This window comes from Passer domesticus, chromosome 5 (assembly GCF_036417665.1).
Source record: "Passer domesticus isolate bPasDom1 chromosome 5, bPasDom1.hap1, whole genome shotgun sequence".
In the NCBI taxonomy this organism is placed as follows: domain Eukaryota; kingdom Metazoa; phylum Chordata; class Aves; order Passeriformes; family Passeridae; genus Passer; species Passer domesticus.
Window position 1 is genome coordinate 5,083,759 of NC_087478.1, and position 24,902 is coordinate 5,108,660.

The 24,902-nt window shown below is 39.3% G+C and overlaps 1 protein-coding gene across 1 annotated transcript in view; it reads left to right on the forward strand.

Moving 5' to 3' along the window:
• The window catches only part of CDC123 (cell division cycle 123), a 31,599-nt gene that overhangs the window by 848 nt on the left and 5,849 nt on the right, over positions 1-24,902 (forward strand). The window contains exons 2-10 of the mRNA XM_064421775.1: positions 1,105-1,176; positions 2,997-3,051; positions 3,855-3,887; positions 6,139-6,234; positions 6,961-7,067; positions 13,517-13,565; positions 15,178-15,253; positions 18,113-18,235; positions 21,527-21,555. Of these exons, the coding sequence (XP_064277845.1) occupies positions 1,105-1,176; positions 2,997-3,051; positions 3,855-3,887; positions 6,139-6,234; positions 6,961-7,067; positions 13,517-13,565; positions 15,178-15,253; positions 18,113-18,235; positions 21,527-21,555 (640 nt within the window). The remainder of the gene's footprint in view (positions 1-1,104; positions 1,177-2,996; positions 3,052-3,854; positions 3,888-6,138; positions 6,235-6,960; positions 7,068-13,516; positions 13,566-15,177; positions 15,254-18,112; positions 18,236-21,526; positions 21,556-24,902) is intronic.

Below are 24,902 nucleotides of genomic sequence, written 5' to 3' on the forward strand. Positions count from 1 at the left end.
AGGGCATAAACTGATGCCCAGGAAGTTCCACCTGAACATGAGGAAGAATTTCTGTCCTGTGCAGTGACCGAGCACTGGAACAGATTGTGCAGAGAGGCTGTGGAGTCTCCCTCGCTGGAGATATTCCAGAAGTGTCTGGACACATCCCTGTGCTCTGGGATGGCCCTGCTTGAGCAGGGAGGTCGGAGGGGATGAGCCCTGTGGTCCCTCCAACCTGGCTATTCTGTGGGCTTGGGTGAGATGGAGGGGACCTGTGTGGGGCAGAGCTGGGCTGGAGGTGGTCAAGGATTGATTGAGCCATCAGCTGCAGTCCAGGGAGCTGGGGTCTTGTCTCTACATCCCAAGGGAATGTTTAGGGAAGCCCTGGAGCAGGCCAGGTACCCCTGTGCTCCCTGCTCTGCTGGTGGGACTCCATGCTGAGCATCAGAAGATACCCACACTGTTTCTACTTGCCAACTTAAACTGTGACAGGATAGATCCAACCCGAGTGGCCACCTTGGTGTTTCTGTGTATTTCTGGAAGCCGGACATTTCTTGTGCAGTTTCTGAGGTGCTGCTGCAGGTCATGGGATGGTTGCAAGAGCTGCCAGTAGCTCAGGAAAGTCAGGATAGCCACCCTGTTGGATCAAAAAGTGCTGACATCATGCTTTTAGTAATCAAAGCATTGGATCTTTTATCTTTCTTAGTGTTTAACACAGGCTTATTTTTGGCAAGTGTGGTGATAGTCCTGCGTTTTTGGAACATTAGGATGGCATAGGGCAATTTTGATTTGAATTTCAGAAAATCTTTAGTTTGAGCAACATGTTGTCTCCTCACAAGCTGCACACAATTTCACTTGGAATTTCTTAGAGCTTTGAAGGAGTGGGGCATTTTTGTATATTTCATCTAAAATTTTTGTCCTATGCATCCGTGGAGGGAAAATGGGCATTGCTTTTTTGGGTGAGGGATAAGATGGGTGAGAGAATTTTCTTCCATAATGTTAGAGGATAAAACATAGTATTGTTGGGGTATGTGCTATGAAAAAAACCAAATTATTTTGTTTCACTAGGATTTTATTATAACAAATAATAATAAGGTATTAAAGAGATTTTCACATTTTTTCCAGTGTTATTCTTCCCCTGCCAGAGAATGTGAAAGAATATTTGCTGGATGATGGAACACTGGTGGTTTCTGGAAGGTAAAGTGTTTTCTCCCCAGCTTGCGAGTATTAATGCCATTTTTCATTCACAGCACCATTTTGTATATACATATTGTATTGAGCATCATGAGGTTTTCAATTTGACCAGTGTGACTGCAGTGAGCCTCACCCTGTGTGAGCATGTGAGTGGGCTGACTGCTGTTAGTACAGCTGGATTTGCTGGTGCCTAAAGCAGATCCTAAAATCCATGAACTACAATTCCTTCTAGACCAAATGGACAAAGTCCTTTAATTTTTTTTTTTGTCCACCTTTCTTTAGGGAGTGTACCAGTCTCTGGGATGCTCAGCTGCTGGTTTGTGTTTGGTTCTTTGGATCTGGTTGGGTCCAGTTCACAGGCTTGTCCTGATCCATGCCAGTCCAGGGGTGAAGTGACATTACCTGAGCTTAATTCTCAATAAAATAAGCTATGTACAGACTCAGTAATTAGTAACATTTTATATAATCACTTGCAATCCATGCATATGGCAAAGATGAGTGTCCTGTATGAGCACCCATGCCAGGATTTTGGATGAAGAATGAGGTGGAGAGGTAGCAGGAGCAGTTGGATAAGAACACAGCCTTGCTTTCTGTTTCTGTGTGGGATCTCACTGTGTGGTTTCCTTGTGGAATGCTTGCTGCATGCATCTTGTTAATGATCAAACTCAGAAATCAGTCCTCACTCCATGATTCCCTAACTAGTGGTTTGCCCCTTGCAGAGCAACCAGTGAGGCTGTGAGTGAAGGGGAGCTTGGTTTGATTTATCAGCTATCAATTTATATGAAAATTGAAGCTGTTTAAATGCCTTGTAAACCTGAAAGGGTTTCGTTTTTCATTTCTAAATTCTTTTTCTTATTAAAGGATATCCAGAAAAATAGAATTGTTTTTTAAACTATTTTGGATCAGAAGTAGTATTGCTACCTGCTTCTGCAGAATTTATTTAGCAGTGCCTGTATATTTTAATAAGCCTTCAGAAAAGCTGAAATAGAAGGTTTGACTTAACAGCTGTGTTCTACAATTTTGCTGTCTTTAATGGAATAATGGGCAGCTGTATGATTGACTTAAATTACATTTTTAAGATGCTTGCATTTAAAATCCTTTTTAGAAACCATTTTTTGAGTTGAATTTCCTTAGCTATTAGTGATCTTCTTGTAGTCAAGGCCTTGCTTCTAACCTTCAGTGCACCCCTGTCTGTCCTCTAGATCTCAAAAATTGGGTTGGTGGTTTAGTCCCTGTGGAAGTGCATTGAGGGACTGCAGAGGCTCAGCTTGTCTAAGAATTGACTTTTGACAGGAATGTCAAAAAAAACCTTGCCCTGTTTGCTACACTCTCCACTTTCCATAGGATCTTCTTTTGTCTGTATGCTGAGTGTGAGGACATTTTCTTTTCAGAGCCAGAAATTCACAGGTCAACATTTAAAATTCAAAGTTTATAAATTTTTACTTGAAAAGGGAGTATGGAGGCAAAAATTTAAATTTAATTTATTTTAAAAAATTAAATTTGTGTTTATGTCAGAGTAAAGTTGGAAAAGAATCATTGACAGGGTGTTGAAAAGCTTCAATTATGGTGTTTTAGAGCAAAAATTGATCTTCTAATTTAAAAGAAGCAAAGTGTCCAGGGTAGAACCTAAGCCTAATGCCAGCTATTTGGTCTTTAGTTTTCAGTACTGGCATCTCTGATTTTTCTCTGCCAGGGTTTTGAGGTTTAATCTTCTTATAAAAACATTTTGACATCAAGGGCTGGAAATGCTGTGGAAATGTAATGAGCATGGTCAAGTCAAACTCCAGTGCTTAATTTTTTTTCCTGTTAATTTTTTGTTTCAGAGAAGATCCGCCAAGTCATGCTCAGGAAGGGAATGATGATGCAGAGGAGATACAGGTCAGTGTAAAATGCAAATTAATGTCAAGTCTCTTGAGAAAAATACGAGTGTATAACTTTTTCTGCATAATTTGTAAATGCAGAGTCCTTCACAGAAATAATTATCATGTGGTAGTTGCCATGAAAAACATAAAAGTGTGATCACTTATGCTGTGAAGTCAGGGAAACTTGAAGCTATTTCTGTGCTCTTTCATGGAAGATTTTTTTTTAAATTTGTCATTTCTTGATAGTTGCATTTGTAATAATGATTGGGGAATGTTGAAATTGAACTTAATGTTGTTTCATGCCCTGAAAAATTAGGATTATGTTTGGAGCAGTTACTTCAAGAAACAGTGAAAGTTTCTGAGGCCATAATAACTCAGAAGGCCATTCTAGAGGGCAAACACTGAAAAATGTTGTAATTGCAAGGTGACAGAAGGTACAACAAGGAGATGCAAAATAAACAAAAGTGAAGCTAATGGATCATGGGTCTAAAGATGGAAGTGCTGGAGCTGAAGACAAGCTGTAGATAGGGAAGACTGAGTTCTGAAATGTCCATCTTTCTGATATAAATCAAAATTGAAATATATACAGCTATCTTTTTATCAACACTTTAGAGTAGTACTTCTGCTGAATATACAGTGTTTTTCCTGTCCTACTTTACAGCCGAAATAATTGCAGGATCATGATGATTATGTTATGCTGTCTGGGGCAATGATTTGGTGTACATGTTGTGAGAGGCTGCATAAATTCTGATGTTCTCATAAATTATAAAGGATGGCTCAGGAAGCTGGTAACCTTTGGTTTGTTCTTATTTTGAGCAGTGGTCAGATGATGAGAACACTACAACACTTAAGGTAAGGTCCTGTTGAAGCCCAGTGTGAGTTTGTCAGTAGTTTTCTTCCTGCTGCCTTGTAATACAAATTTGTTGCTGGTTAGAGATATCTGTTGCTGTATTTAACATTTTTCAGACCATTTTAGATGGATGGCAGTTTACATGTCTGTAACTTCAAAAAAGTTTTGCTGGCTTAATTTTATTTAACTGAAACAAAACAATTTTCTTCATCCCTGACAATCATACACTTATTAGACTCTAGGAAATGAGCTGCAGTAGAGCTCTAAATATAGCTGTCTTTCATTTTCACCACTTTGAGTATCTCCAAATTATTTAATCAGATTGGATGCAGAAGAAACCAAGCCCCTGCAGCTCAATTTTCACTGCTCTTCTCTTGATGTGCCATTATTTCTTCTAAGTACATCTCTATCATATTTTTTTTCTTTTCCTGTCTTTATGGTCTCCTTGCATGTGGAATCATGATCATAATGCATGCAAACCAGGCTTTCTTGATCTTTTTCTTACATCTTTTTTTTTTAAATTTGCTGTTGCCCTGTCACTGTCAGAGTTAAAATGCTCAAGGCATTTGTCTGCCATCGATGCTGTGACTTAAGTCCCTTAGCTCCCTAATGTTCCTCAGGGTGTGGAATTGCTCATGTTGGATTAGGTTCCATATAATCACAACCCTGCTTTGAGTGGTGCTTCTGCTAGCACAGAATTTATAGCATAGAGTTTAAAACTAATACATTTCAAATGTGTGCACACTGATTAATCTTCAGTTCAAATATTTAACCTTTGATAACCTAGATTCCTTAAGTTATACATTATTTAAAACAAGGGTTTTAGAATCCATCATATGGTTTGCAAAGCTCATGGTAATGATGCTAAATATGTAATACCAGAGTTTTGAATCAGGTTCTGTTATAATGTAGAACACAATAAGGAAATACATAATTAAGAGCTATTTACCTGTCAGAGGAGCACAGGGCAAATGACTCTAGTATATCTAGGTAAGTCTGCAGCTTCCTCATGAGGGAAGTGGAGGGGCAGAAAATTCTGGTTTTAGAATAAAAACCCATTAATATTAATGGTTACAAAGCCAGGCATTCAAAATTCAGGAAATATTGGAGTCCAGCTTGTTTATGGAGTTGCAGAACTTTTCTCTTGTGTATATATTTATCCCCTTGTGTTAATCAAATAACACGTTGGTAACATTTTCCCAAGGAGGCTTAGTATGTGCTGGTATTACATATATAGTAGGACTCCTGATTCCTGTCAAAACAAGAGAAGCTTGGATCAGAATACAGTGGATGAAAAGTTTTACTTCTTGTAGGAGCAGTTTCTAGAATCAGCTGAAAGTCTAAAAATAAAATTAGAGAAGTTTTTTTCAGTTTTCCGAGTGTAGTTTCCCATGGAGACCAGGTAATGTACGAGGGAAAGGTTCAGAATGCTTGAAGTTCAGTCTAGGTCAGTGCACTAAAATGTCAGGTTTTTTAAAGTGTTTGCATTTGGGGAAGCTGCAGTGAGGAGATGCCAGAATGTATGAGGTTTTTTATTCATTTGTATGGCTGTGAGGGTTTTGTTGTTCAAGAGGCATCAATTAGCTTTAGCCTAGGAGTTACTTTTGAATTGAGTTTCAAAATAAGTAGAAATAATGTTCCTATATACTTCTTGCTATAAATCCTTTTATATGAAAAATCTTTGACATATGCTTCAAATCCTTTCATATTATTTTAAAGGTCAGCAACCTGTTTTTTTTCTTCTGTAGCACCACATTCAGAGTAGTTTGGAGCAATCTGAAGAGTTGGAGGTTTTTTTACCTCAATCTTACATTTTCAATGTTCTTTATAAGGCAAGGTTTTCTAATCCAACCTTTGCAGAGCTGATTAAAGTATTACTAACATTTTGTAAAACTAGAGCCTAAATGAGCAGCTGTCACTCATATTGCCTACGAATTGATAAAGATATGTTTAATTCTAAAATCACTCTTTAGAAGTTTAAATGTTACTGGATCTTATTTGTATGCAATAATTTACCACAGGATATAAACCAACAGGTAAGGATTTAAGGTTTGATTATTTGACTTGTATTTTTGCCAGCTATTGCAGTTTTTATGGTGACTGTTAAGTGATTTAATTAAGTGATTTTATTGTGCTCTATGTTTCTGAGGTTCATACTGATTTTGGACTTATTTCTGATAGTATTTAGAAGATGGCTACACTTCACTATTAAATGGATTGAAATTTATATTTTTGCTGTTGTTCTTCGTTCAGGCACCAGAATTTCCCGAGTTCACAGCTAAAGTTCAGGAAGCAATAAGTTCCTTGGGTGGCAGTGTTTTTCCTAAACTCAACTGGAGTGCTCCAAGGGTAAGAATGCTGGCTCAGATGTTGTCATACAAAATGTTTTGTGTTTGTTTTCTCTCAGTGCTTTGGAAAGAGGAAGAGACTAGTGGTTCTGATGCAGGAAGAGGTGATACACAAGATATCAGTAAAGTGGTGGATTCTTTAAGTAGAATCTAGCACTTCACTGATATCTTGTCTATCACTAGATGGTGATAGACATTTTTAGAGAGGCTGATGCATGGCAGCACTGACTTTCTTATCTAAAAACTATATCCTGGTCACAGACTGTTGTGTGATGGGCAGGCTCTTCTTGGTCAGGATACTAGTTGAAAACTTTACCTGGTATAAAGATGAAAAGTATCCCAGTTTCAAAAAAAAAAAAGGCAATAAACTTTCCTCTAGTTAATTTTAGGTACTCTTAACTATACCGTAAGGATGAGTGCACACAAATATTGTTGTTATGTGTTCTGAAGAGATATTGTGTTCAGTCAAGCATTCCAAGAAAGTTCCTGGAAGCAGTAAGGCAAAAACTTATTTTTGCAAATGAATTTACACTGCTTTCATCAGAGTATTCATAATTAAAACAAGCACTATTTTGTCTCTTTTAACCACTAATGAAATTTACCTCAAAATAAAAGGAAATAATTTCTGCATGTATTTCAAACGTTGCATTATATTTAGATAGACTTGAAGTTTTCAGTCTCTCCTGCTCATAAAGGTGTGTTTCAGGTAATCTCTGTGTTTCTTTAGGATGCCTACTGGATAGCAATGAACAGCTCTCTGAAATGTAAAGCTCTCAGTGACATCTTCCTCCTCTTCAAGAGTTCAGACTTCATCACTCGTGACCTCACTCAGCCGTAAGTCGATTTCCAGCAGACAATCTTAGTTATACACAGCCACAAAAAGCCAAAAGCAAACGAGCAAGACATCAAAGCAGCACATGCAACCAGTGTGCTTTGACGCTATGAACTAAGAACAAATTTTTTTGACTACCTTTCTAGAGCAAGTAATGTATTCTTGAGGTGTTTTGCCTTCCCACCCCTCTTGGTGTTTGCTTGTTGCTACCCTCCTTATTGGTGCCACTTCTTACAATAATACAGTGTGACTTTACCATGTCCTGTTATTTTACAGCAGTTGAGGTTTGTGTGGCGGCCTGGAAGATGCTTAAGACTTCTGCTGACATATTTCACATATTTCCAGAGCTTGTTCTGAGCCCAAGTTCTTGTAGCTCTTGAAACAAATACATTCCAGGTGTCTAAGGATAGCAGTTACAGATAAAATTAAAAATATGATGTGTTCAGGGTTGATTTTTATCTGCTCACATGAAGGGAGTATTTAATTGTATAGGAACAATTTCCTCCTGTAGGTACCTGCATCTCCTTGATTTATGTCACTCATTTCTAAAATACAGCATTTTTCTGAAAGAAAATGAGATTACTGGAGTTGATATTTCTGTTACTATGGTTACTTTTTTGTTTTTCCTAGACAAGCAGAATTTCAAAGAAAAGGGACAGTCCATGGCTTGGTATCTGAGAGATTCTTTTCCAGTAATTATTCAATGCTTATTTACTGTACAGGATATTTTGGGAGACTCAGTCAAATGCAAAGCCATTGTTCTAGCTGCCTTATAGGGGGTTAAGAGGTGTAAGTTTCCTGTCAAGTGGCTTATGTCTTGATAAAAATTTTCTTTTTAAAGTGTGAGGCCAGTTATATTAATGCTGTGCAACTGCAGCTCTAATGAGACTCTCTCCCCCAGTTTTTGGTGCATGAAAAAAAAAAGGGGGCTCTTGACAGCAAGGCTATAAGTCAAATTCTGATGTTGGGTTTTACATCATGTTTAACCTGCAATGAAAGGAGGTGCTGGGGAAGAGACTGAGGAGGAGGGGAGAAGATATTGGAGTGATAAAACAGTTTGAAAAGTACTTTTGGCTTGGGAAACAATTGTGAAGAATGAGAATTCATGATTCTGGGGTCGCAGAGAATGAAAGGAATGGGGGGAATGGGAAATCTATAGTTTACATGTCTGAGGTGAGTGAATTCTCAGAAGCCTTTGGTGCCTTCCAAAGGAGCTGCTTTTCATGGCTTCCCCTAATGAGAGGTGGAGTGTCTGGAGGATGGCTTGCTCACAAAATTGAGCAGTAAAATTTTGTTGCAGTGGCTTTCAGGACTGATTCTTGTAGGTCTGAAAAGGACTGCACACTTTGCATCATCCCTTTGTGAATGTTAAATAGTATGGAGTTTGTATTTACTGTCTTCACGTATTAAGAAGTCCAGCAAAAAGTGCCCAGAGCTCTTTGCAGAATTCCTGTTTGATTAACTGTTTTCCAGTGAGTCTCAGAGACAGGCAAGTGTTCAGCAAGTGCCACTTGATTTCGATGTGGCAACTCTTTGTATGAATTGGTAGAATGAATTGGTTCAACCACCTTCACTGATACTGAAATCAGTCAGTGCCCCAGCTCTTCACCCCTGCAGTCAGCACTGCCTTGGTGGGAGAGGCAGTGAAGGCATTCTGGTGGCTGTGGTGTGAGGTTTCACAGCATGGCTGTTGCCTTGAAGCATCAGTGATTTCACCTGAAGTTCACACAAGAACAGTGGTGGCTGAGCAGCCCATGGCACATTCCCTCCTCCTGATCCTGCTGTGGGAGAGTAACCTTAGTGTGTTTTCAGGAGCCCCCATGGCAGAGGGGAATGATGAATCTGACTCTGAATGTTCTCAGAAGGCTAATTTATTATTTTATGATACTGTATTATATTAAACAATACTGAACTAGACTATACTAAAGGATACAGAAAGGATACTTACAGAATGTTAAAAAGATAATAATGAAAACTTGTGACTCTCTCCAGAGTCCCAACACAGCTTGGCATTGGTTGGCCAATGAGTGAAAACAACTCACAGCAGAACCCAATGAAACAATCTCCAAACACATTCCACATGAGCAAAACACAGGAGAAGCAAATGAGATAAGAATTGTTTTCCTTTTTCTGAGGCTTCTCAACTTCCCAAGAGAAAAATCCTGGGCAAAGGGATTTTTTCAGAGAATGTGAATGCCACATAACCTCTTGCAGAAAGGCAACACCTCAAACTCCACTGGTCCAGTCAATTTAGGCTCCTTTTCCAATGTGATAAGACCACCAGATAGCACAACTAAGGTGGTAAAAAAGCAAAGCTTATGTCATGATTGTGGGAAATCACCTTGGCCTCTGTGTATATCTTGTAATTTATTACTATGTCATAATTGATTAAAGTATATATTATTGTCCAGTCTCTGCTTGGCACTTCTAAATTACAAAGTTATTTGTACAGAATGTCCCCAAACAGTGCAATGATTATTGCTAAATCAGAACAGTGGTCGTCCTTAATTATGCTATTGATTAGCTGCCAGCTCACTAGTCCTTAGCAAGCAGAAATTAAAAATGTAGCTGGCATAAGAACCTGAAGTGCTGAACAAATGAAAATTACATGCATAATGCATCCAAATCCCTTGGAAGGACTACTTGGAGAGAGGAGAAATGCACTATATTTCTAACAGCTGAAATGCTGAATACCCTCTTTTTGGTGTTGTTGTTTTGTTTCATGTGCAATTTTATAAACTTAAATATCCACTTCATGGGTCATAATACAGTAAACGTGCTGCAATGGCAATTTGTAGATCTGGGTTTTGACCTGGAAATTTAAGCCAATGATGTGGGATTTAAGGCAAACCACTTTCTTTGCCCTTTCCTTCCTCTCCCATTTCCTGTCTGCCTCTAAACATTGTTCAGCCCAGGGAATGCCCTTGTTGTAATTCTCAACTGTCCCAAGTTCTGAGAAAACTTCAACCATGTAATGCTTCAATACAAACTATTAAAAAATATGCACTCAGTGCAAATATACTGAGCATGATTAAATTGCTTTGACTGTTTTAAAAGTTTGGATTCTCTCATGATGCTGACACCTTGGTTGAAGAGTTCAGACTAATGAATTACCTTTCCAGCATGTTAATTTTAAAGAAATTAACGACTTCAGAGCGATACACTCATTAATGCAGATGATGTTGTTTCTGCTTCAAAGTCAGCATTGTATTTTACTTCAAAAAATCTTGTGGGTGGTGTCATCTTAATTTTTCAGGCATTAATGTAGGCTTTCAGAAATTTAGTGTTGAATATATGTGATTAAAAAAAATCCCTTTCTAACTGGGATTTCTGTTAGGTGATTAAAACTCCTCTTTTAAACAGAAAGCTCTGTATAGCCCTGATGGATGTAAAATACAGTTTTGGTGTAAAATACAGTTTTCTTCCTTATTGTTAGAATGGGTGGATTATGTTTTGTTAAAACACGGTTGATTGCTCACCTTGAGACTGGTAGAAATATTAGCAGTTCTTCTAATGATGTGATAGTACCTCTGCATTCTGACAACCTTTCTGATGCCAGACTTAATCCTTTTAATATTGAATTCTAAATTGTAGGGAAATTTCAAAGTTTTTTGAGATGTGGAGGAAAAACAGCCTGTTCTCCTAACAAAACATAGGAGGCAGTGTTGGATCATGAATAATGTGCCTTAGCACTCCAGTATCTTTTTGCAGGAGCTGACAGTTTAGGCTTTAATATAAACTGTTTCAAGGTAGGCAGTTGCACATGAGAGGATGTGGAAAATGAGGCCTTTGATGGCAATTTTTTTTTACCTTGAGGTTTTACTCTTGCCCATTTTTCCGAGCAATTTACAGTGTGGTACAAGATTCTCTTTTCCGTGGTGTATGAATTTCCTATTTCTTTTAGGCCTCAGAGTTCCAGCAAGGTTTAATATTAAAGGAATAAAGATAGAGTCCAAAGGCTGTTAAAACTTCTCCTTATTCTTTTTTAAATAAGATTTTAAAATAAACCATGAGATAATAACAGGGAAGTATCAGGTACAGAATAAATTTTACAGTTCTCATCATAATAGTTTCTAATTCTCTCAGTGATTTGCAGATGAGTTAATGACTTTCTTAGCAGGGTAGGTACTGGAGAAACTTGCCAACCTTATTAAATTGCTTTTCTTAGTGTTGAAAACTGACCTGCATAATCACTTTTTGTAGCATATTCTGTGGTCAAGTATTCGCATTTGGAGTTTTAGAGCTGCCACATATAAAGAGATCTTGATCCTTCTGGTCTTCACTTCTAAGTGTAGCTCTGTAAAAAAGCTGTTGACCAAAACACAACAGAAGTTTGATCCTTTCACCCATAGTATTCAAAATGACATTTTTCAGAGGCTTCAGAAAATACAGCCCAGGCATGTCTCAGTTTGGGGTTCCTGACATCTTTCTGATTGTTCTTTCAATTATGTCCAGACCTGAATAGGATGTGGGTTGAAGACACCCCACTTAGCATTGTTCCTCTAGAGATCAAAAGCCCATCTGTAATACACAAATTCAGATGGGTCTCAGCAATAAATGCTACAATGAGCTGGTAAAAAATATAAAATTGCAACCTCAAGTCACCCACAATTTAGTCCCTGAAAGAAGGTGGCCTTTTGTTAATGAAAATTCATGATAATATTAAGAAGGAAAATTAGATTACAAAAACATGAGGTTTTTTTGTCTTGTGCTGTGTTCACCCATTTTTCCCTCATTTGTTCTTAGTCCTGTGTCATTGAGGCTCAAAAAAAATACCCTTGCTGTGTATTGCAGTATTTTTTCCTGTTTGCTTGATTTGGCAGTGACACCTGCACAGTCTGTGGGGCTTGGGATGGCACCCAAGCATTTAATTTTCTGATTTACAAGGGAAGAGGAACCATCTTTCCCCACATAGCTTTTACCCAAAATATTTGAGGGTTGAGTTAGGGAATAATTTTGATTATAAGGCTGGGATTATTTTGCCTGCTGGAAAACACTGTTATGGAATGAAGCAGATTGCAGGTACCCCAGTCTCAGATGTGGAGTCTGTGAGAGGCAATGCAGGTCCTCGTGTGCAGGCACTGTAAAACTCCACGTGCTGGACTTCAGCTGCCTTTGTGGATAGAGTTTATCACTGGCTCTGTGTGTGGGGGGATATTTTCTTCAGCGTGATAGGCATGTACGCTAGTAAAGGAGGAATTCTGACTCTAGCAAAACCGTAAGCTCTCATGGGTTTGTTTCTGTTGCCTTGACAGATCTTAAATTGCGGGGAATCTAAACTGTAGTTGAAGGATGTTATCTGTTTACACAGGCTTACAGATATATATGTGTGATGTGTTTGATCACTGTGCTTTTGGAAAGCCTGCCTGTATTGCCCTACTTTTCTGTGTGTTGTGGATATTAAAGTCTAAACCAAAATGTGTGAAATTTATTTCTGCTGGCAGCATACAGAACGAACTCTTACAATAGCTCTTCACTTCAAACCAAAAGCTGGGAAGCCATGTCTTACAAATGCGATGTTTATGTGAGACTTTTGGGTTGCTGAATGAAGTTCTCTGCCAAAAGGAGATCCTATAAATATTGTATTTAGGGCTATTGCTCAGCAGTGACCCTTAACACAGTTCTGTGCTTCCAAGTAGTTTGTTGCCAATAAAGTCAAGGAGTAGAATTGGAAGAAAAACACATGTTCTTCTGTGAATACCTTTTGAAAGTTACAGAATCTATTGCAAGGTTTACTGCAAAATTACAAAAAGGTACATGGAAGTTGACTTGGCTTGTGACTTCCTCCATTCTTGCTAGCTCCTGAAAGGAGACTGACAGAGTCAGCTGCTCACAAGGGACAAAACTTTGACATCTGCTTGGAGTTGTGGAAATAGTTTTGTTTATTCCCACTCTCAAGGGATTTGTAAAAGTATTTCTTCAGGCTCTTAATTTAGAAAATACCATGCTATGGAATCAGGAGTGCCGAGCAGCAGCGCTGTTTTGCATCCTTTATTCATGGAAATGAACTGCTGTAAGGCATGATGATGTGTCTCTGTTGTGTGGTTTGGGAAGTTAAACATTAAAAGTACTTGGCAAAACATGCTGCAGTGAAACTGGATTAGATTGCTCAAGTTTATGGGGTTTTTTGAGAATTCAGTTATGCCAACATAACAATACAAGGGGAAAAGAGCAGCACTGTTGATTCAAACAGAAATAAATCAGCAGTGAATAAACACTGACGTTTGGACACATCCCTGTCCGGATTTAAGTGCTTCCAAATTGTGGTAGAATAAAAGAGGTGATGATTCTGGTTCTTTCCCCCATAATTGTCAAAAGGGGAGTTGTTATGTGTTGCATTTACTTGCTTTGTACATATTGAAAATAATTTAACAGTAGTTGTTATGTTTCTCACTATTGCTAAAATCTTACATGTAAAGCAGATTTTGAAGCCTGTGCCTTACATTTCCAGATTTATTCACTGTACTGATGATTCCCCTGATCCTTCCTTGAACTATGAGGTAGGACTCCTTGCGTGATTTCTAAGTAATTTAAAAGAATTGCTCACAGGCTGGGTGACATTTGTGACTGGGTTTCTGTCCATTAAATGTGCTGTGTTTGTTTTATTCATGTTGCTTTCAATATGAAGGGAAGTCTGGTTCAGCACAGCAGGTCATAAGAAGTTTATTTAATTGCAGATCAGGTGGGCTAAAGTGCAGACTTGAGAAGCTTCCTGGCAGTGTCCTCTCATGTCTGTCAGGCTGTGACAGGAAGGACAAGTTCAGTAGCTCAAAGTAATATATGCTTGATGGTGAGCTGCTTGTGAATATCACACTGGGGTTACCAAGGGTGAGGCTTGCTGCAGTGGCTGGGGACATCCTGAACTGGTCTGTCACATCTTGTTTCCTATGTTTGTTACCAGATCAAAATGTTCAGCTAGAAATGCTTTCAACTGTTAATGTGGAGCTACTGCTCTTGTGGTAACATCTAGTCATCTCTCTAATAATAGTTTTTATGAAAATATAACATTTGTCATCATGCTGTGGGCTTAAAGGGCTTTTCAAAAGTGAATGAGCCTTGGTGATAGTGCTTTTAAAGCACTATCAAGTGTGCTTTAAAGATACAGGACGTGTAAAAGTTGGAACAAAGAATTTAATGTTAATACTGTAGTTAGGAATGTCATGTCTGGTTACTGAAGCTTTCTGCTGCAGTTTAAAGGTTTGGGAGTTGCCAGCATCCAGCAGCAGTAACTGGGGCCTTCAAAAGCATCAATCCTTCAGATATTTCAGCTTAGGAAATACAGAAACTTGAGAAAGTGCCAGAAAGATGCTTTAATTCCCAGGCAGTCTGTCCTATTGACAATAATAGTTTGCTTTCTATTTCTGCCCTGTGTCCTTATTTTAACTGGTTTGCGCCTTCGAAGGCGTCACAGAATTCTGCTTGGGTGTGTACCAGAATAGAGGTTGATTTGGATAAATTTAATTCTGCTCATCAGCTCCTTTGACTAGGGAGCAACTTTCTGCCAATTCCATGACAGATTTGTTGTGTTGTACAGCAGGGTTTTTATTTTCCATGCTTTATCATTAATGTAACTTGGAAGTTGTTTCATAAATGACTTCACAGTTATAAATACTGTACAAAGTGGAAGAGCATAAGATAATGTGAGTGGAGACCTCAGGAAGTGTCTAGTCCATCCTCCTGCTCAAAGCTGGGTAAGGAATGAGATCATATTGTCTTGCTTGGCATTTTATAAAATCGGTCTTGAAAACCTCAGTGGGTAGAGGCTGCCCAGCCTCTGTGAGGGATCTCTTCCAATGCTTGACAGTTCTTGTGGTTTCTAATGTCCAATCTGAACCTTTCTGCCTTAAACTAGTTTAGACTATACAATCTTTAAAGATACCATCCAACTGAAAGCATTCTGTGATTCTCTGAAATTAATATCAAATCTAATTGTTTTGAAATATTTTCAAAGATTGATTATGTGAACTGCAAATTTAAGATTATTTTGTTTTCTAGTATCAGTGGTCATGTTATCATTACAATGAAACTGTAGCTCTAAAAGGCAGACCTGTTGACAAAAGGATGCTGTTACTTTTCTGAAACAATGCTTTGTCATTTGTTTTTCCTCCACAGCTTGTTCTTCGTAAATGGTGTGAACTAATCCCTGGTGCAGAATTCAGATGCTTTGTCAAGGAAAACAAGCTTTTAGGTGAGGAATTTCTTAAAAACAAAATTATTGGATGAAGTTTTGAGGAGTTTCTCTAATTCCTTGAATGAGAGCTAAGTCTGAAGAAAGCTCTTTCTTTTCACACCTCATTTCTAAAATTAATGGTTTATTCTTTCTGCAATTTAAAACGTGGTTTACCACATCTCACTTTCCACTGTATTTGAAAGCCTGATAGCTCAGCATGCTTGCCATTACAGTGGAAATATTCTTAATTTAATTGTTAATTCAGAAACTTCACCCAGAGGCAGAGTCTTTTATATTCAGGAGCAAATTGCTTTGTCTCCAGGTTGCAGAATGACTACAGAGGCAGTTGTGTGTTGTGTTGTAAATACATGACCCCATGTGGATATTTTATATAGAAAGTTGGGGAGGTCAGAACATCTCCACAGGTGTAGGGAGTGTCTTGAGTTCATATTAAATTCAGTGTAGCTTAGGTAGAGCCTGTTGTTCTCTTACTCAAGTGCAGAATCCTAAATGTAAAACATTTCAAGTGGCACTGAAGAGCCACAGAACAATGCACAGCATGCACAGAGCTGGTGGGTGCATTGGGAGACCTGTGGCAGCTGGGGAACAGGCAGATTGTGCTAGAACATGTGTTGTAGGCAGCTGAGTAGGGTAGATTTAGGGTAATTTAGGGTAAATTTAGCTCACTTTTACTCCTCTGGTTGTGTTGACTGTTCTCTGCTGACTGTAGCAGGAAATGAGATACCCAGTGCACATACAGGTGCTTGAATTGAGGGTTTCATTTCAGGCTAATTACTACTCTGAAGTTTGATTTTGGTGTGGTCTACCATGAAATCTTTAGAGATGAACAGAAACTCAAATAGCACAGGATTAGTGCACGTTTGTTCTGAACAAGGTTGAATAATTCTGCCTAAACTCTTCTAAGAAGGAAGTGTTACAGCAGTGATGGAGCAAATACAGACTCTACAGGAAGGAAGGGGATTTTTTTTTTTTTTGCCTTACGATAAAACCAGTTTTGCTCACTTTGCCTATATTCACAAGCACCAAGTCCATATCCACAAGTGGTCTATCCAGGGTTCCTTGTGATGATATGGAAGGCCAGGGATTTTGGCTTTGTAGTTCTCACTGTTCCTTCTGTCTTAGCATGATGAGTGTGGGCTTGTTTTGGCTGTGCCTTTTTGTACCTGTTGGAAATTGTCAGCAATCTGTTGCTCCATCCAGTCCCACCTCTGTGAACCTTTAGGAGCACACTCCCCATTCTTCATTTCCTGATTTGGGCTCCCTATGGGGCTGCACACAGGTATTTGAGCTGTGCTAATCAACACTCACCATTCTCCTAAGCCCTTTTATGTGGCTGTTCTGTCTGGTGTTCCTATGCTCATCTTCCCATTTTCTCTCCATTTATGCCAGTTGCAAGTGTATTACAGCTCTCTGTAACAGAGTTAATCTTCCTAATAGCAGAGATTTCCCATTAAGTCTGTATTGCTTAATGGCTCCTGACAGAGCTTTTTGAAGGGAGGAGAGCTGAATACTGTCCTGCCTTGTGATGCTGGAACACCTTAACTGCCAGAGATACAAAGCATTTGTACCCTGGCTAATTAAGCACTCTGTACATTTCATGGCCAGGTTTTGAAACCTAGTATATCTGCCAGTATGGGATTTTTTTTTTAGTTAGCACTCCAGCTGCATTTCTGAAGATAGTTCCAAGATTTTTCACAATATGTTCCCATACTGTTAAAATTAATAAGCCTGTCAGTCAAACTAAGGAATGATCCTTGCAGTATAGTGAATGATTTTCCAGTTACACATCTGCATCCCCTTAGATGCCATCATCTTTTGGTTTTTGTTTTCTAGACTCAAGCTTTGCAGTGGTATTAAAAATTAAAAGTTCCACTGACATCGCAAACTTTTTATATGAACTTTTTAAAAAACAGCACACCTTTGGCACTAGTCAGCATTGTCTTACAGTAAAATTCTGTGGTTTGTGTATGGTTAAAACAGCAAACTGAGGTCACTGATACATCTTCCTTGGGGAATTCTGTCTCTTTTTATATGTAAATAGCCTGAATTACTCATTCTGCAGTGATGGGGCAGGTCTTGGATTTGACATTTGTCAGGCAGGGTATTGCAATGTTTTATGTTGACACATATCCTGGATGAGAACTCTTGTCACTCAAGATGCATGCAAGTGCATAATCCTGTTGATGTCATTTTAAACCAGTGTCTTGTAGACAAATGTATGAAATTAAGAGTTTGTAGGAGGGATGTTTTGTCTACATAGGCAACAAAACCCTTGAGGGAGCAAATGGGAGCACCAAGGTTCTGGCCTGCATGCCATCCCACTGATTTGGGGATTTAGGGATTCACCTGTAGAGCCTTATCAAACAGGCACATGTTATTCCACACTTAAAAAATCAGTTAAATGAGAATCTGTGGTATCCAAGGATCATCTTGGCTAATGTGCAAGCTTAGCCTCCACCCCTGGCATTTCATGGTTCCGAATTGTGGTCCCTGCATGTGATGTGCTGAGCAAGGTTTTTGACCAGACTAACCAAAGGGAATAAAACTGAAAGGAAAAGATGGGAGCTAGAAACTTAAACACAGGCAAAGTCTCCTCCTGAAATTCACTTTAAAATAGTCAAAGTGTGTACTTATAAAATGAGGTTCACAAAATTCTGGACAGAGCTGTTCAAGGAATCAAGAACTTCCTAATGGAAGTACTTAAAGTATAGAAGAAAGAAGCCAAACAGTAAGTCACTAATAATGGTAGAAACTTGGGAAAACCTCATCTTCTTTGTCTGATAACTGGTTTCTTTTCTTGTGTTTTTTGCATGCCTAGAGCTCTTTATAATTATAGTTTCCTGAAATTATTGACAGGTATATCACAGAGGGACTACACCCAGTACTACGATCATATCTCTAAGCAACATGAGGAGATCTGTAGGTCCATACAGGAGTTTTTCAAGAAACACATACAATATAAATTCTTGGATGAAGACTGTAAGTATCTTGGGGGTATCTGTGGGTATGCATCTCTCTCTTCATTGCTCTTGCTTTCACAGGGCTTGGTTCTCTTTAGCTTGGGAGAGTCTGAGAGCTCTTGTGGCTACAGCATGTAGCTGCAAAGGTTTGGAATTACATTCCAAAGACAAAAACCCTGAAGGAAGGGCTGGAACTCTCCAAGAAAACACAAGAAATGAGTGAAAGATCCCTTCAGAAGTCATAGTAATTTTTTAAGGCTTTTCCCCCTTATACGTGAAAATAATTTTTATGCCAGAAAAGCAGGGAAAAAGATCTTAAAAAATATTCTTGACAAAAGACATTAAGTAGTGAGAAGAATACTTGTTCATAAAGGTGTTGTCAAATGTTTGCTGCTAAATTATTGATGTATTCCCTGAATAAAGGATTTTTAAGTTTCTTTTCAAGAAGTCTTAATTATTTCTTCTAGAATATCAATGCACACCAGGTTAGGTGCCAAAACCTTTGAATAAAGGCCATAGTATTTGATACACCTAATCAGTCCAAGTAAATTGTGTTGTTCTCTAAATGTGAAGTCCTTTGCAAATTTGATTTGAAATAATTTGCTGACATGGTTTAGTGATAATTGAATGGTGTTGTATCACAATGGGTGATCAATAGTGGTAAAAACACGATGAAGAAATTTAAATTAGGTCTGGCATGGACCAAACCTCAGCGTAGTAAAAACCCATAAACATAAGAATTTTCTGTCATTTTTATTGTCATGTCTAATGCTTTGAAAAGTCAACCTTTAGGTGGGTTTTAAACATTATTAATTGTTTTATTGATACACCAGAGCAGTCAAATAGATCTGTCCTCTCTGTCTGAAAAAGGTACCTTCAAGTACCAGTTTCTGTTGTATTGAAATTCTTAATAATTTGACTCTGCAAAGCTGCTCTGTTTCAGCCCAGAGAAGTTCTCATGGACTGCTGCTTGGAGAAGACCAGTAGAATAGTACATTAATTTAATAACTCCATTGCATTTTGAAGTAAGATCAGTCATATAGATCTGGCATTCTGATTACTGCCTTTTAATTTTCCTCTGTGTTTCAATGTAATTTTAGCTAGTATGTAATCAACTGATAGATAAGAATTCAGGGCACTATTTTTGGATATTGATGCCTAGATTTAGGCTCTGAAATTGCTGTCTGGTGAACTGAAAGGTCTGAAATGTCATCTTATGTAAAGGGTGCCATCTGAGTTGCCTTGAGGGAAAAGCAGGTTTCAGGGAAACCTTCTGGGATGAAGGTTTGTTAACCTTTTATTCTTAGGCACTAAGTGCTGGTCCATCTGCAGAGAAATGCCATGCAGAAAATGTTTTCTGTGTTTTTGTGGGTGGAGGTTTTTTTTTAATCACATTACATTTATCCCCCATCATCTCCCTTGATCCACTGCCTGGTAGCATATGTGTTGTTAACAATAAAAATCTGGGTTTGCTTGTTTGTTTGCTTTTAAAAGGAAAGGTATTACAGCTTTTTTCTTGACTTCTTGTTTCATTGGAGATTTTGATGCTGTTTGCTCTGCTTTTTCCAGTTGGTCTGGTAGCATCTCCAGATGGAAGAGTTGAGTCAGAGCAGCTGAAGCATTGCAGAGTCAGAGCAGTAGGATAACAGATGGGTGAATGCTTTATAAATACTTCTAAATTATGTTAGAACCTTCTAAATACCTTTGGTAAGAGCCCAGTAAGAGCAGTGCTCTGGAGGTGTCGAGAGTGCAGAGCTGGGCTTTGGCTTTCCCTCTGCTTAGGGCAGTTTCTGGTGAAGTTTCACTACAGTCTCACTGGCACAAGACACTCCTGCTCTGAGAGTGGGAATAATTCAGCTTTTCTTCTTGTTCAGTGTTTGTGACTGCCCTGAACCAGTCACCAGAGTGCAATCAGTCTGAATTCCAGCTGTGTGAATCCCAATAAATACCACTAGCCTCAGTGATTGCCATGGGCTTGCTTTAGGCTGACAGGCCTCACTATAGAAACCCTCAGATGCAAGGGATATCTTTGGGATATGACTAAGGAGAGGATGTGGTGCAAGCACTAAGTTCAGTTGAACAGCTGGAGAAGAAATCCTGGGGTTCCTGTACCCCCCTTTGCATTGATGACTGGCTTAGCCACTGAGGGCTTGTCTTCCTGGGAGAGCAGAGCACTTAATCCTGGAGTGACTTTGGCATTGGTGCAGCACAGCTTGTGCAAAAGCTGTGTGGATTTTTAGGCTGCATGGTAAAAACCAGCTACGTGACTGGCTTTGGCTTTGTGGAGTTGTGGTTTGCCCTTAGCCCAGCCAACTTCACATGAAATGTCAGAATAAGCTTTACATGCATGGATGTGATCAGTCAACATCCCTGTTCCTGACAGGCAGCTTCCTGAGCCTCAAGTGTTCTGCAGTCATATCCTGAGTTTAGTTTATCCACATGTATTGGGAAATCTCTTTGCTGAAATATTCCCTTATTAGTGAAGGAAGTAACAATATAGCACTTGTCTGAGGCTTTTCAAAATCTATTTTATTTTCTTTTTCCTTTCTTCCTGCTAAACTGGTACAACTTTTGCATGTAGCCATGCCTGAATGCTTCCCTGTTGATTTCCCTAGCTCAATAGAAAGACAGCTCAAAGGTTTGTTTAAGCATACAGAACAGGAGCTGATGGAAAGCTGCATATACAGAGTCATGTTTAATTAAGCCAAGGGGAGGAACAGCAGTGGAGCCAGGCAAGGCAGCTTTGAGTCAGTCACTGAGTGGCAAGGGGCTTGTTTGAAGGATTTGTTGATATTAATTAGGTGTGCTGTGTCTGCTCTGGGTGACATCAAACATGGCCATTTCACTGCCACTAACCCCTTTGTTCCTACAACCTGTTTGTCTTGTTAGCTGCTGAAATCTTGATGTCTGTGGAGCAGGAACCTTCTCTTATTAAATGTTTGTGCAATGTCCAACACAATGAAGTCTTGATCCTTCCCTGAAACATCTCTGTTCTGCTGTAAAAGAAACAGCAGTAATGTCAAAGATAAGCTCTTTGGGCAAGAGTTTATCAAATATTCTTCATGGAAGAAAAATCAGCAGAAGAAACCAGCATTAAATGGAAAAGCCCAGCAGCTGATTTCCCAGTGCATTAACAATAGTTCTTGCAACATTTCAGCTCCCTCTTAGAAGTATACCCAATTCTGGCTTGCAGTTCATTAGACGTATTGACTTTCCAGATTGTGCTGTGTACACAAGTGTCTATTCAGATTTAGACATTTTCTGTGAAATTATATATCTCTTACAATTAACATTTTTTTCTCCTTTCCAGTTGTTTTTGATGTGTACAGAGACAGCAGGGTAAGTGAACAATAGGTTGTTTATAATTGTTTCTTCTGTGAAAACTTGAAATGCTACAAAGATCAAGCAAGTAATAGCATTGTCTTCCTAGAAGCGGTCCTGCAAAAAACCAACCAAACAAACAAAAAAATACCACTAAAGTAAAAACCCTGACCAAACAAAAAAACACCAAGCAAAACCTACTCGATGTTATTCTGTTCCACGGGTCTTTTTCTATGATAAATGCTGTCTACAGTAGGAGAATAATAGGATTAGGAGTGTAAATATGTCTGTGCCAGTGATGTAATTATTTAGTTAATATCTTCCAGAGAAGTTGTCTGTTCTAAAGCACAGGAGTTAGGTTTTGACTGCAATTTTCTCAGTTCTGTGAATATACACGAAGCAACTTAGTTTTTGTTATGACATGAGAGTCCTTGCTGCAGTAATTTAGAGTGGAATAGACAATTTCAGCTGGAAATGATCATCAAGTCCTACTGCTTGACCAGTTCAGGGCTGACTGCAAATTAAAAGCACGTGGGGATGGGTGGTGTTCCCAGGCACATGGTGGGATTTGTGGGGCTGTCCTGTGCAGGACCTGCAGCTGGACTCAGTGGCCTTGAGGGTCCCTTCCAACTCAGGATATTCTGTGACTCATTTAGGGTATGGTCCAAATAGTTTTCAAACACACAAACAGGTTTGGGGCATTTTCTTTTAAGACAGATATTTCCTTGGGATTTATTTATTTTTCCTGTGTTTGTTTTTTTCACTACAGCATTTGAATTCATCAAAATTATCCTTAATATTTCTTCAGATTATCCTTGTGAGACTGGAAAATGGTACATACCTGGAAGTCTGAGATAGGAAGGGCTAATTGTCCAAAGAGGGTGTGAATGTGGTGTGCCCAGTTTGTGATAGATGGAAGCCTCATTTTTCTTTTCAAGCTGCTCCATCTGTGCTTCTGAGAGTTGGGCAGGTCAGAACCCTCAACATCCAGATAGTGATGGAGAGGTGGGGAGAAGCATCCCACCTCAGCTATTTGAAAGACATGTAGGTGTAGTGCTTAGGAGTGTGGATTAGGGGTGAACACAGAAGTGCTGGGCTAAGGGTTGGACTTGATGATCTTAAGGGACTTTTCCAACCTAAATAATTCTATGAAGGTGCCAGTACCAGAATTATTGACCTTGACTTCTCCTAGCATGAATGGGGGAAAGTATTTGGTCAGATGAATTGTGCTTGAAGGACTTGGAGAAAGTCTTTATTAGAGTTGAGCGTATTGGAAGTCCTGATTCTCATTTTGAATGTTGCTGAACTATTTTGTAATTCTGTAACAGTAAATCATGCCACAGTTTACAAAACAGGAATGTGTCTCATGGAAAACAACGACTGTACCATTTCTCAGCTCAGCTTTTAATGTAGGTACCTAAAACAAGTCTGTGGGCTAGAGCAGCTCTGCTGTAATTGAAATTACCTGCCCAGGCTCAGATCAACAGACATGAGGATGCTGTCAGGGAAAATGAGGAGCAGCACTTGAGCATTGAACCAGATTCTGCCGTTGGGTGCTCTGCCTCAGAGCTGAGGCATGAAGAGAAATTATTTAAATAAAAGGTTTCAGCCTGTGGTATCTCAAATGAGCAGTGTTTCTTCATCTGTCAAGATAAAATATATCTGTTTGTAGATTTCTCTGGGTGCCTTCTACCCTCAGGTCTTGTAAACTGCCAGCTAGCCCTTTGTGTGTCAGATGCTTCTCCTTTCACACGTCCTATTGTGGTTTGCAACTGTGTTATTCATCGCTCCCTTGGCGTGTGAGTTACAGGCAGCAAAAGAATATTGTGAGCATGATTAATTTCCAGAGCCCGTGCTCCTCATCAGGCTGGTTGCACAGCAACCTCACCTACAGAAGGAGAGAAATGTTCACTGTCTGCTTGTTTTATATCCTTGCAACTCTAAATATTCGGCTTGGAGAAGCAAGTTGTTGTTACTGTTGTAAATGACAGCAGTCTCCTCCCCGTGCTCTCTTCAGTTGCTTTAGAGACTGTCTGGGGTTGGCTCCACAGGTCCTGCTCACTGAACTGGAGGGGGAAGTTCACAAAAGCCTGAGAGCCGGCTCTGCTGTTGCTCTTTGCTGTCCCCCAGGTGTGAAAAACAAACCAAGTTCAAGACAAGTCACTGTGGTAAGAGAGCAGTGCAGGGAGTGGCTCCAGACCACTGCTGGCTCGCAGCTCTTGTTGAGGAGCAGAGCAGTGCTTGTGCCTGTGCCTTGTGAGGGTTGGCACTGTGCAAGAAGGTGCAGCTGGAGTTAGGGAGATGTAACAGTGGAGTTTGCATTTTATTTGTCTGTTACTTCCTTTAAAAAACAGGCTTTGTCGTGGGCACTTCCTTTCAGCTCCCTGCTGCTTAATGCCTTAGCAAAAAAAGCATGAAGCTGACAGGGTGTGGTAAATCTATTGATTCCTCCTTCTAGGATGAGAAGAAAACACCACGTAGTACAAGTAGGGGAATTTTTTTCCCCCTCCACTTATGCAAAACTTTTTTTTTCCTGGTTTGTGCATTTCTCTGCTCTTGTGTGACAAAGATTACTAACAGCAGGCAAAAGAAAGCAGATAAATAGCCTTACTACTGCTTTTTAGATACACAGTGCAAATTATCTGAAACTGTATTTAAATCATGCATGTAAGACTTGAGAGAGAATTTCATCTCAAGAAAAGGCAGTTTGGTTACTGACCCAGGGTTATATACACTCCTTTTAATGAGCCCTGAAAAGAGATACTGAGTTTGTTTTGCCACTTGTCATCAATTTGCAGCTAGCAAAGCTCAGTGCAGATTTGAGACCATCTCAAGGAAACAGCTGTTGCACTGCTGTCTGCAGGGGTAGAGGAGCACTTCTGGCTGCTCACAAAAAAAACCATGTTGCTTTCAGTAGTCTTAAAATCAATTTTCAGTTTTTTCCAGGGTACGTTTATTCTCTGCAGAAATGATTTAATGTTCCTGAGAAAAAGCTGAGCTGGATGTATTTGGGGTGAAGAGGAATTTCTGTGAAAGCCTTTCATAAGGAAGTATTGGGTATAAACATTTCTGATGTAAGGAAAGATTCTCTGAACTGCTGAATGAACTTTGCCAGCCATTGCTTCTGTCTGTGATTAAATTGGTTCATTAGCTTGTTTTTCTAGAGTGATAGAATGAATCTAAACCCACAGATTCCTCCTCGTGCTGCCTTACAGCTGACAAGACACCCCCATTAGCAAAAGATTGCTTATCATGAGAATTTGTGACAGCCTTTTGAGGAGGACCAGAGGTGAGAAATGACAGCAGAGCTTGCTCCACTGGCTCTCTGCTCTGGTGGTGTCAATATTACTGCAGAGGTGTTGCAG